General features: G+C 42.4%; 1 protein-coding gene across 1 annotated transcript in view; it reads right to left on the bottom strand.

Moving 5' to 3' along the window:
- Positions 1–474: 474 nt before the first annotated feature.
- Positions 475–14295, bottom strand: part of LOC308286173 (inositol monophosphatase 1-like) — a gene marked incomplete at both ends in the record, with an annotated part of 37500 nt that continues 23679 nt past the window's right edge. Inside the window, 5 exons of the mRNA XM_080727129.1 lie at positions 475–626; positions 4157–4308; positions 6381–6489; positions 12715–12823; positions 14111–14156. Coding sequence (XP_080583255.1) covers positions 475–626; positions 4157–4308; positions 6381–6489; positions 12715–12823; positions 14111–14156 — 568 coding nt within the window. The remainder of the gene's footprint in view (positions 627–4156; positions 4309–6380; positions 6490–12714; positions 12824–14110; positions 14157–14295) is intronic.

Here is a 14295-nt window from a genome sequence, read left to right as displayed (position 1 = left end):
TCTATTTCTCACTTAAAATATTTTTAAAAACATTCTTGAGAGCAACGTTTAGTTCTAAATGTCGCTGTGTGTTTATTTACATGGCTGACATGTTGGTTACAGCATAAGATTCACGCAGTGCAGCTGGACTGCAGCAGGTGCTCTGAGTCTTTGATGAGGCAGCGGTCTGTTATCCAGGAATATCAGACCTCTGATTTCAGCTATTGACCAATCAGAATCAAGCATTCAAACAAGCCGGGTAATAATCCACGTTATCAGTCTGGCTGATGCCAGGCTAGTTTCTTCATCCATAGACAGTGGTTCAAGAGGATGGGATGGGTCCTCCAGAGGATGGGATGGGTACTCCAGAGGATGGGATGGGATGGGTCCTCCAGAGGATGGGATGGGTCCTCCAGAGGATGGGATGGGTCCTCCAGGGGATGGTATGGGTCCTCCAGAGGATGGGATGGGTCCTCCAGAGGATGGGATGTGTTCCTAGTATAAGAAGGGGTTCAGGGGATCACTGAGGGATGGGTCCTGGTCGTCACGACGACAGGGGAAGGCGCGGACCACTCCTGCGATGCGATTGGCCACGTCCGCGGAGCAGGCGGCGATGACCTTCCGGGACATCATGTCGAACTCTGACCCTGTGGAGGCGGGAATGTGTGTAGATTAGCCCAGAGTGAGTTGAGAGAGAGAGTGGTGTCACCGAGGGGTCAGAAAATGAACTGCGTCGTGTTTCAGCTCTAAAGGGTTACACCCCGCCATTCCGAAACACCGCTATTCCGAACGTTGACTTCTAACCCTAACCCTACCCCTAACCCTAACCCTAACCCTAACCCTTACCCTAACCCTAACCCTAACTAACCCTAACTAACCCTAACCCTACCCCTAACCCTACCCCTAACCCTAACCCTAACCCTAAACCTAACCCTAACCCTGCTTCGGAATAGCGGTGTTTCGGAATGGCGGACTGTTGCCCTCTAAAGTGACGAGCGGGAGATTAAATAACATTGGTTTCAATAGAAGCGTCGCGAATATCTGCATTTTTAGGTAAATACACAACATGACAACCATTTTAAAGTATTGTACAGGGATAACTAAAGTCTCTTTAACATTTACTTTATACTATTGCCAAAAAAACGATGTAAAATAACATGGTTTAAGATGATTAAAGTCGGGATGTTTAGTTGCCTTGTCGCCGATGCTAATCACTGCATCGTCATGATGTTGTTAACATGCACAATAGCACCTCAAAGTGGCAGGTTAAAGTAAGGCAATGAAAGGCATGTACTCTTGTTATTGTGAGACATCAATATAATTATATCGTTTGCAAATCAGAAAATAAGATATCAGGAAATAACCACCTGTGATATGTTTTCTTTCATTTGACTGAATTGATTATTTTTATAAAGGTCACAGTCGTTATAAAATGATGTTTTGAGCAGCTGCTCTCATTCATTTAGCAGACTTCCGGTTCTGAGATTTGTCACTATAGAAGCACCTCCCGAGCCGCCATTGGACTTGCCCCATGAAGTGAACCTAGTTGGCCTAACTCTCCATTCTAAGGCTCTGGATTAGCCCTATTCACGACCCGCCCACTCAGCAACTTCCTGGTGCTGAAGTCACGTTTTGAAAGGTAAAACCCTGCTAAAACCCCATAGAGTTAACACATGCAGAAATCACAACTTTAATGCAATTTCCGAATAGTACAGTATAAAATATGGCTAGCATGAACAAGAACACAAGATAGTAAAAGGCACAAAGCGTTATAATTTACTTTACCGTTCGAAATAATGATTTGTTGGCTTTAAGTCCAGCGATTTCTGTGTTATTTTACCATTCTAAACTGACGTCAGCAGCAAGAAGTTGCTGAGAAATTTGCTGAGTGGGCGGGCCGTGAATAGGGCTTATCGACACATATATGTATTTGTATGTGCACTCGTTGGCCTCAGTGGAGTCAGTTCAGAAAAAGCTAAGGTATGGCAACATGACTGGTGTCTTGCACGCACGCCTTCGCACGAGTGCAAGACACCAGTCATGTTGCCATACCTTAGCAACAGGCATGATAAAAATGTTTTAAGAAGTACATTTTATTTCATTTTTATTTTTTTCGGTTGTTCAAGTGCAGCTAAACTTGGCATGTTAGTAAACGTGCCACAATTATCAATAATGCATTGCACCTGTGCAGCTGACCTGCGGAACCTGGGAATATACCATTCTGTCAAGATGGGGAGAATACAAGTGTGGAAAATATAATTATAATACCTTTTTACTGTAATTTTACTGTAATTTAACAACATAATAACTAGAACAGATCGACAAAGAGACATTCATGGATTTATATTTAAAAGTAACTTTTATTTTCGCAGGGTATGGCAGCTGCATACCCCTGCCATACCCAATTGACGCCCCTGGTTGGCCTCTCATTCAAACTCATGGAAGGTCTAGTCAGCAAGCTTTCACGATAAATGTGCTAAATCTAACTTAGCCCTGAAACATGACGGTTGTATGACAGGACTGTCATGCTTTCACCTCAACCTGGGTTGGAGCAGGGTAGCCACTTGCACGTGGCTAAACAAACAGAATTAAAAAAATAAAGTGCTTACTCAAGGCTCACGGGTGTCAGAATACAAGCCGCTCAACCACAATTACTGGCTGCTACAGTATTGTTTAATAAAAAAAAGCATTTTTCAGTGTTTCCTTGTATTTCCTGCTTTTCCCCTCGTGCATCAACCCCATCTATCGTTCTGAACGTGCTTTGTTTTACCTCATTGTCCGAGGACTTTTTTTATTGCAGCTAAGCACGTTACAACCAATAGATGGGGCTGATGCGCATGGGGAAAACCCAGAAATACAAGGGAAAAAAGAAAAAAGATTGGATTAAAATGCTTTTTATTAAATGATACTGTAATTCGCGTTGAGCGGCACATATTCTGACACCCGTAAGCACTTTGAAATCTGAACATTTGTTTAGTCTGCCGTGGCAAATGGGCTACCCTGCTCAGGATACCCTGTCCTGTCATACGACCGTCATGCTGATTCTAACCCAACTACAGCTGTCAAACTAACAGCTGAGCCGACTACTCCATGCTTAGGCCTACTCTCACTCTGTCAGCATATCTGATGTACTCTGTGTAACTTCTGTATTCGTGTGTCACCCTAAACATTATAATGTATCCTTATATGACTATTTAGGAGAGGGGTTTTCAAACTGTTTTGCCTCTGGTCAACCCTGTATATATATATATATATATATATATATATATATATATATATATATATATATATATATATATATATATGTATATATATATATATATATATATATTTTTTTTTATATAAGTGTGTTAATTGAAACTATTGACTAACTGTTGCATCTTAACTGACTGTTATTAACTGACTGTTGCATCTTAACTGACTGTTGCATCTTAACTGACTGTTGCATCTTAACTGACTGTTGCAGCTTACTGACTGTTGCATCTTAACTGACTGTTGCATCTTAACTGACTGCTGCACCTTAACTGACTGTTGCATCTTAACTGACTGTTGAATCTTAAAGCCATACTGTGTAAGTTGCTCAACTAGTGGTCAGTAGCGTCCGCGTCTTTCGGCCGTTTTTCGCCGCGGACCGGGCCTCACACCCCCGCGTCACCCCCGCGTCTGCCTCCACCTCGCCGAGATCTATCTTTAGAGGGGTCCCTGGTTCCTGTGCGTTCAGGCATTCCGGAGAAACGGAGTGTTTCACCCGAGTATAGATAGAGACACACGGGCGCCTACAAATATGGCCGCCCTATTGTGATAGCTAGCGACCCCACTTCAAGATGCGCTGTGATTGGCCGGCAGTGTATAACCCTCGCTGTGATTGGCCGGTAGTGTATGATGACGTAATTTTTGCGCGAAAACCGGACCCCGGTCAGGATCATAGAAAACATATAAAGAGAAGGCTTCAGAAGCTGAAAATAACGGAGTGGGTGTTCTAAAACTTTAGCGATTTAAGAGTTAGGACAATTTTAAGATTTGTTTTATAAAAAAAGTTACATGGTATAACTTTAACTGACTGTTGCAGCTTACTGACTGTTGCAGCTTACTGACTGTTGCAGCTTACTGACTGTTGCAGCTTACTGACTGTTGCAGCTCACTGACTGTTTCATCGCGTGCGTGTCGTTGCGTTTACCATCGGTGTCCGTGACCACGCCCCCGGCCTCGGAGACGACGAGCGCGGAGGCGGCGATGTCCCAGCAGTGCATCCCGATGTGGTAGTACGCGTCTGCTCCGCCCGTAGCGATGAGACACATGTCCACCGCCGCTGTTCCTACCGCACGAACGCTGAAAACACATTAGATATATATGAGACATGTCTGTCCCCACCGCACCTACCCTGAAAACACACGGAACAGATGGAGCTGACTGAGCAGTTGTTGAGTAGCGTGACAGACGGACAAAGGCTCGGCGTTCTCACATACTAAATGCTCCCTGACAGTCGCAAATACGTCAGCTCTATAATTTCAGTAGATAAATGGTGGTATTGTTTTATAGAATTGTCTAACCCAGTGTTTCTCAGTACCCCCTCCTGATTGCTGAATCCAAGTAACACCTTAAATCAACATTTTGATAAGAAAATACTGACATCAAAAGTAAGTTTTTTATGTCAATATGTTGAACATAAAATTAAAGGACAACTTTGTTTTTTTACAACAAGGGTTCATATTTTAGATTGTAATTAGAGAAAAGAAAAAGTGAGTGTTAAAATGTTTTCATTTGCTTCGTTCTATTGTTTTATCGTGTTTACCGTGCTAAAATGTGGGGCATGTGTACGCATGGGGGCATGTGTACAAGTGGCTAAATATGTATTTTTAGACACAATAAGCCAGCAGTTTCTTTATTGCTATTTACAGTAACACTTCTAGCCCCCATAAGTCACATCCAACCATGAAAGGTTGCGTTTTATCTTGGGAATGAGCTTATTCTGTGTAAAATGACATATTTAGCCACTTGTACGCATGCCCCCAACCACTGAAATAAGAATCTCTAAAACAATAGAAAGAAGTGAATTCAATAATTTTAACACTCATATTTTATATTCTTTAATTACAATCTAAAATATGAGCCCTTGTTGTAAAAAACTAAAGTTGTCCTTTAAGTAGCCTGTTTTATTGCGACCATAGGTCGCACTTACTATCACAGCCTGCACAAACTGTCAGTCTGTCTGTCTGTCTGTCACACCTCACACGTCACACTATTGCCCTGCTCATATCTCCGCAACCGTTGCCCCGATCCATGCCAAATTGTGCACACACGCTCCTTGCCTGCCAAACTACAACCTCCAAGGACCCCCGGAGCTCCAGGGACCCCCAGGTCCCTGGGGGACCCCCAGATGTAAAAAATGACCAAATGTGCAAAAATGACCAAATGACCACCCCAACGGGGCTGCTCACGGGGAATTCCCGGGGACCACCGACTCCTGGTGCTCCAGAACGGATGCCAAAGTGGTGGCGCCCCCAGTGGAGGACCCCCTCCACTGCAGCTCACATAAAATGCCGTAACTCGGGCTAGGAGCGTCCGGGAGAGCCGGGGCCGGTACCTATTCGTCCGCCAAGGCAACGCGGAGACCCCACCCCTCATTTCTCACATGGCCCTCTTCTAGCGCCACCATGAAACCGATTCTTGCAAAACACATTTTTGGACACTGCTCCTACAGATTTTGCCCTAAAATCACGCACATCGGTACACAGTATGTCTACACATTGCCCACACAACTAGGAACCAATGGCAGTTACAGCCCTCTTTGTGTATACGTGTGACCTACGGTCGCTTATCTCCCGATTAGGGAGTCTTACTGGTATTCAGTAACAGTTGTGCTTGTCAAAATTAGTACTTAATTTGGTTTAAAAACTTTACGGAGCAGCAAGTTCGCATACATGTGTCAATGTTTTATCATAAACATAACAGTAAAATAAATCTTTCCATTTTCCATTTTCTCTCAAGTAGCCCCTGTAGAATCTCTGCGTACCCCTTGGGGTACACGTACCCCCATTTGAGAAACACTGGTCTTAATACGTAGGTAGTTTAATTGTCTTACCCATGGATGGGTAGTTTCAGTAGTTTGTAGAAACTTACCCATGGATGGGTAGTTTCAGTAGTTTGTAGAAACTTACCCATCATGGATGGGTAGTTTAATACGTAGGTAGTTTAACTGTCTTACCCATGGATGGGTAGTTTCAGTAGTTTGTAGAAACTTACCCATGGATAGGTAGTTTCAGTAGTTTGTAGGTACTTACCCATGGATGGGTAGTTTCAGTAGTTTGTATAAACTTACCCATGGATGGGTAGTTTAATACGTAGGTAGTTTAATTGTCTTACCCATGGATGGGTAGTTTCAGTAGTTTGTAGAAACTTACCCATGGATGGGTAGTTTCAGTAGTTTGTAGATGTTGGTGGTCATCGTGGATAGAGACAGATCATCTCTCTCTGCTCCGATCTCTGTCACCACCACACACTGATGGATGTCTGTTACAAGCACACGCACACGCACGCACGCGCGCGCACGCGCGCACGCACGCACGCACGCACGCACGCACGCACGCACGCACGCACGCACGCACGCACGCACACACTCACACACACACACACACACACACACACACACACACACACACACACACACACGCGCGCACATACACACAAGCACGCACGCACAGGAAGGAAGGAACACGTTATTCCCACCAGTTAATTTCCCCTCCATCAGGCGTCCCGGCTGTACTGTATATGTACAGGTATAGGTAAAGTATAGGTACAGTAGATAGTGTGTTTTTTTTTATTGATTGAGTATTTTATTAGACAAAACATGGAGAACAGTAAAGTATAGTCAATACAATAAAAACATGTAGTACAGCACAAGTACAGTTAAACACCCCGCCTAAAAGGAGCATCCCATTAATAAGTCCTTTTACGGTCTTTTTGTTTTTACGTTGGAAGTCCTTGGTATTTAATTCATGGACATAACAAATAGCAAGCAAAAAAAAAAGAAAAACTTTCAAAAATCATGGCAGTTATAAAACCACTATATGTACAGAGGTCACGCCCCCGGTCAGTTATAAAACCACTATATGTACAGAGGTCACGCCCCCGGTCAGTTATAAAACCACTATATGTACAGAGGTCACGCCCCCGGTCAGTTATAAAACCACTATATGTACAGGGGTCACGCTCGTGGGCCAGACCCCGGTCAGGTATGAGATGTTAGGCTATTTAAGCTTTGTACGGCTACGGCAGATGACAGCGGCAACCGGAAATGATCAGTGCTTGATAGATCAACCTGCTGCCATCGCGGCCGTCTCTACTACGGCAGAGGCTTAGCTTTCCACGTAGCGTCTACAACGTCTGCTGCGTGGTTGCGTCGCCATGGGAACCAAAGAGTTCAGCAAAAGAGGTGGGACCCCGTTGCCGACGGCTGGTTGCTTAACGGTTTGGACCGCAACAGTGATTACGTCATAGCAGCCGCAGTCTGCGCCTCACATCGCCGTAGTAAAAACGGGCTGCTTAAATTGAGTATATGCATAAACACCATTTTGTTCTACTTCCGGGTGTCTTTCCACTTCCTTTACAGGTGTTACTGATGATACTAATTAAGGCTCTGTTTGATTTATTGTACAGTGGTTCTTTAATTTCAAGGACCCCCATAAACTCTGTACAAATGGAATCAACACATGGAAGCAAACGGACACTTGCAGGTCCATTTGCTTCCATTTGTACACTCTCAGAGTTGCACACCTGTATGGGGACATTTGGAACCCCCTCAAGGACACTTTGAGACCCACTGGTGTAGCAGAGTGTTTCCAGTGAGCCAACATTCACAATATCAGCACCCTGACTCTGTTTGAGCAGAACGGAACAGACCCTTCATTAGTATCATCAGAAACACCTGTGAAGGAAGTCGAAAGACACCCGGAAGTAGAACAAAATGGCGTATGCGCATATACCCTATTCCCCATTGTTACAGAGCCAGTGGACACAGTCAGCACCATGGAGAGCTCCTGGCCTTAGGCAGAGCTAGTGATGGAAGGAAGGTTTTGGAAAAAATAGGCCAGAAGTTGACCATACCCCTACCCGGGGTAGAACAAAACGCGACATAGTTTTTTCATATCTTTAGGATGTCCCTTTCATGAAATGGATTGTCCCGAGTTTTGCTTTTACTGCAAAAGTCATGAAATTGATCCATGAAGGGACTCACCACATAAGCAAAAAAACGCCTATCCTGAAAGATGGAGTTCCAAGTCAAACCTTTGTCATTTTCTACCTGCAGGTTGTTTTCACCTCATACTTGCACAGAAGGTCTACAGGTAGTGTCCTTACATCCCAGAACAATCAGAATGCAAAAATATGGTTCTGTTTTGAATCTGCTGCCTTTTATATAAGGACCTTCTATAGGCGGAAATGACATTCCTAAGGAAAATTCCCCTGTAATCCTTCTATAAGGGGTAGTACAAACTATGACAAAGTTTTTTCATAACTTTTACTTGTCCTCTTCATGAAATGGATGGTCAGTAGTTTTGCTTTTACTGCAAAAGTCATGAAATTGATCCATGAAGGGACTCACCACATAGGCAAAAAATACGCCTACCCTGAAAGATGGAGTTCCAAGTCAATCCTTTGTAATTTTCTATTGCTGGTTGTTTTTACCTCATTCTTGCACAGATGGTCTACAGGTAGCGTCCTTAAATCCCAAAATAATCAGAATGCAAAAAAGTGATTTACCAAGAAAGGGCAGAAATATCCCCACAAGTTAATCATTCCACTTACTGGTAGGGAAGGAGCTGGAAACAAGGGCCTACTACAAACTTGATATCCCGGTATCAATAAGCTTTGGGCTTATCAAGCTTGTTATTAAGCATAGCGGCCCATGACATCATGTTTAAATAATCAAGACAAGAGGCGATTAATACATTGTTACAGTACTATTCATAATATATAGCCATTTAACACTTACTGCACACTAATGAATGATTTTCTAAAGATATTAAATGACAATATTTTTTACTTTTGTCAATTCTCATCCTCATAGACAAACTCAGACAACAACTGGCCAATGCAAAAAGATACCAGTTCTGTTCAGAATCTCACATCTCACATCTTCCCACAAAATATTATAAAGCGCTCAACAGTGGGCTCGATAAAAGCCCATGGGTCAATAAGCAGGATCTATAAGGTGCTCATTATCAATACAAATTAACAAACTCCATTCAGATTGTCAATAGGGAATACACCAACAACCAAAATAAACCAGAAGAATATGTCATAATATGCTTGTATTGTGAATCAGGAGTTTTTCTATATATGTGTGCCATTCTTACTGCATGCCAAATAATCAAACAGCAGCTTTTTCTCATTTTAATTTATTTCGTTTATTTCTTTTTCAATATTTTCATATCAACAACTAATTTGAGTGTGAGGGGGAATGACCAATTTGCAAAGCTGGTCAATGGATACAAAGCTGTGATCTCCCAAATTCAGACATAATTTTGTCAGGAGTTTGTTCGTGACGTAATCGGCTGTGTATCTATTGGTCAATGGCTGGTCAATGGATTAATTGAATTCAGTCTTACTATTTATGTTATGGTAATAAATATGGTATGATGGTATATATTATTATAATATAAACGGTAAGAAGGAATTCAGTTCCCAGTGGATTACAACCAAGGGCCACTACAATGCTCTACAGTCAAGGCTGGTCCACAAGGCACAAGCTGGTATAAAAGGATTGTGTCATTTCTTGTTTATTTTAGTTTACAGGCAATGTACTGTAAATACAGGAGCAATATTATGTACAACACAATCCCACAGAGAGACATTGAGGCACGTACTACTTTGACTGCAACAATCCTTATCATAGCAGTAGAGTTGGGTGAGGTCTCTTACTGCTTGGTGCAGGCTATTTTTTGAACAGGACAGGCTTTAGTGATGTATCCTTTAGCATCCAACCCTTCCCAACTGGATTCCACAAAAGGGGTTTGGGGACATGATTGTGGCACCATATACTGTACCAGTTTGGTACATAGCCTGTTGAACATTCAAAAATATCCTCAGTGGGAGGCAGGTGTGAGACTGGCATGTCTGTCGTTGATGCAAGAATACAACGGAGCTCATCAAGACTAGAACACACCTGGCCCTTTGCCTTCTTTTTTAGGCCATAGAGAGTGAGGGCATATTGTCTTGAACATCCTGAAGCCTCTGGTAGACTATCTGTCAAGCCAAAGGTTCTCAGACCCTGACCTAATTTATATGTACAGTACTATGGATATACTTGTGTTGCTCGCCTACTATGTCAGTCAACAACTCCTTGGAATAGCTGCCATTTTCATGCATGCTGGTCATGGGATAGACAACGATACATCCCAATGTCTGATATTACAAATACATTGGGAGTGGCTTTGTGTGAGAGTCTTCTAGCATGGCACGCATTGACTGGATGCAATGCAACAAGCAGCCTGTTCAGAATAAGCAATAATACAGCTTTCAACAAGCTGGCGAAGCACATTCATGAACTTCAGGATCTGAGAATCTTTGGCTTACTGCATGCCAAATAATCAAACATTGGTCAGTCTCCCTTACACTGCTCAAAATAGTTGTTGATTGAAAAAGAAATAAATGAAAATGAGAAAAGGCTGCTGATTATTTGGCATTAAGAATGGCGCACAAAGTGTAGTGTATTCTACTGAATATAGGCTTACATATATAATGTACTGCATTTAAGTCTGAATACCATAGACTGCTTATAGAACAATATGTTTGCTGCTTTTGAGGTGAAGAGAATTAGGCCTTGGGATGGGTGCATCTCTCCACTCCGACATGTCTCCTTTCCGACATGTCTGCATTCCGACACTAACCCTATCTCTACCCCTAACCCTAAACCTTAGGCCCATGGGAGTGTCGCCACTCCGACAATAAGAAGTCCATTTCGGAGTGGCGACATGTCGGAATGGAGAGAGCCTCCCCCTTGGGATGTAGGGACACTACCTGTAGACCATCTGTGCAATATGAGATGAAACAACCAGCAGGTAGAAAATGACAAAGGATTGACTTGGAACTCCATCTTTCAGGGTAGGCTTTTTTATGGTGGGTACCTTTATGGATCAATTTCATGACTTCTGCAGTAAAAGTAAAACTACTGACCATCCATTTCATGAAGAGGACAAGTAAAAACACTGTCAGGGTTTGTACTACCCCTTATAGAAGATTATCTCCAGGATCACAGGGGATTCTTCCTTAGGAATGTCATTTCCGCCTATAGAAAGTCCTTATATTAAAGGCTGCAGATTCAAAACAGAACCATATTTTTGCATTCTGATTGTTCTGGGATGTAAGGACACTACTTGTAGACCATCTGTGCAAGTATGAGGTAAAAGCAACCTGCAGGTAGAAAATGACAAAGGATTGAATTGGAACCCCATCTTTCAGGGTAGGCGATTTTTGCCTACAGTATGTGGTGAGTCCCTTCATGGAACAATTTCATGACTTTGGCAGTAAAAGTAAAACTCGGGACAGTGCATTTCATGAAGGGGACATCCTAAAGATATGAAAAACTATGTCGCGTTTTGTTCTACCCCTTATAGAAGATTATCACCAGACTTACAGGGGAACATTCCTTAGAAATGTAATTTCCGCCTATAGAAAGTCCTTATATAAAAGGCTGCAGATTCAAAACAGAACCATATTTTTGCATTCTGATTGTTCTGGGATGTAAGGACACTACCTGTGGACCATCTGTGCAAGTATGAGGTAAAAACAACCTGCAGGTAGAAAATGACAAAGGATTGACTTGGAACTCCATCTTTCAGGATAGGTGTTTTTTTGCCTATGTGATGAGTCCCTTCATGGATCAATTTCATGACTTTTGCAGTCAAAGTAAAACTTGGGACAATCCATTTCATGAAGGGGACATCCTAAAGATATGAAAAAACTATGTCGCGTTTTGTTCTACCCCGGGTAGGGGTACCTCAAAAACTAAGGCTCTTTTTTAGGATTTTTTCCTCCTCTATTTGCTAAATCAGTTTGATCTGACAGCACCTGTCCACTGCCACCTCCCTGGAGTATCATGCTTAGTAATGCATAAGGACCCCAGGTTACACTAGAAACATAAGGACCCCAGGTTACACTAGAAACGGAGTGGGAGGGAGAGATTTCTTCCATTTGGTCCGTTTGATGTCCGTTCTTTCTCCCTGTCCGTACTTGTCCGTATGATTACGTACATCACACAACTGAACGTACTGGACTTGACCCGAAGCAAGAAGTACTCGCGGCCGCACCGTTGTCAACTGTAGGGGCAGTAGTGAGGAAAATGGGTGGGTGGGTGGGTAGGTAGGTAGGTAGGTAGGTAGGTAGGTAGGTAGGTAGGTGGGTGGGTGGGTGGGTGGGTAGGTAGGTAGGTAGGTAGGTAGGTAGGTAGATAGATACCTTTCTGCTGTGACACATGTAGAGGCACTCTGTTCAGGAAGTATAGGTAGGTATATAGATATATAGGTAGGTATACTGTAGGTATAGTAGATAGATAGGTATAGGTACAGTAGATAGATAGGTATAGGTACAGTAGATAGATACATAGATACCTTTCTGCTGTGACACATGTAGAGGAACTCCATTCAGGAAGGTATAGATAGGTATATAGATACAGTATATAGATAGGTATAGGTACAGTAGATAGATAGGTATAGATACAGTAGATAGATACATAGATACCTTTCTGCTGTGACACATGTAGAGGCAGTCCGTTCAGGAAGGCTCCGTGTCCTCTCTCAGCGGTGAACATCTTGTCTTCCACACAGCTGTAGACGATGCCAAACTCTACCTGAACGCCACGCACAACCAATACAACCACCACACACAACCAATACAACCACCACACACAACCAATACAACCACCACGCACAACCAATACAACCACCACACACACAATACAACCACCACACACAACCAATACAACCACCACACACAACCAATACCACCACACACAACCAATACAACCACCACGCACAACCAATACAACCACCACACACAACCAATACCACCACCACACACAACCAATACAACCACCACACACAACCAATACCACCACACACAACCAATACAACCACCACACACAACCAATACCACCACACACAACCAATACAACCACCACACACAACCAATACAAGCACCACACACAACCAATACAACCACCACACACAACCAATACAACCACCACACACAACCAATACAACCACCACTCACAACCAATACAACCACCACACACAACCAATACCACCACACACAACCAATACAACCACCACACACACACAACCAATACAACCACCACACACACCCAATACAACACACACACACACACACACACACACACACACACACACACACACACACACACACACACACACACACACACACACACACACACACACACACACACAACCAATACAACCACCAATGTCATATCTATGCATCTATGGTCAGTTGACACTTATAAAGAGACTTTAGTTTTAATGTAGTTTTATATTGGTTAAATAAAGGTCAAAAAATACAATGTGAAAAAAATGAAAACTGTTTAAACCCTTCTATTGTGTTTTCTATTTTTGACCCGTTTTCAACTTTAAATATGTAAAAAGTATGTTTTACATTTCTTTCTTTATTGGAACAAGGCTTCATGATATCCTCAGTAACAGCTATTTTTAACAACATTAATTATTACCATTTCAGCTCATTCTGATGGTCTCTATAAAAAAGAAAAGTGACACTTGTGGTGTTAGGGGTCAAAAATTACCCGGCAGAGAAGTGTGGCTCAATTCCCCCCAAATAGTCAATATTAATTTTGTACATGTTTGAGACACTTATAGGACATGTAATGAGTGAATCTTAACATTTTCATAGTTGAAAATGAGCTATATTGAAAGATGACACCCTAACCCTAAACCAAAATAATATTTTAATAGTGTTTACATGGATATGAACGCATAACAAGTCAGCTATGAGGTGGGGGAGGAAAACAATGAAATTTAAACGTTTTTTAGTTAAATCACAGGTCAAATTTGACCCGCTAACACCAAAAGTGTCACCAGTTTTGTTAATGATCTGTGTACAGTACCTGTTTGTTGACAGCGAAGGCAATCGATATCGCTACGAAAGGAAACCTGCGATCAGAACGAGACAAACATCAGTATGTTATATTATTATTACTGTATTTTATTTTTCTGCATTTCATGATGTGCAGTTTGTTTCACTCTTTGATGTGAATGATGGATTGACCAACCCACTGCTCTGGAGCTAATT

The sequence above is a fragment of the Nannobrachium achirus genome (assembly GCF_963921795.1).
Source record: "Nannobrachium achirus genome assembly, chromosome: 5".
NCBI classification, from domain to species: domain Eukaryota; kingdom Metazoa; phylum Chordata; class Actinopteri; order Myctophiformes; family Myctophidae; genus Nannobrachium; species Nannobrachium achirus.
Note: the sequence above shows the minus strand (reverse complement) of the source record. Positions and strands in the feature narration are given on the sequence as shown.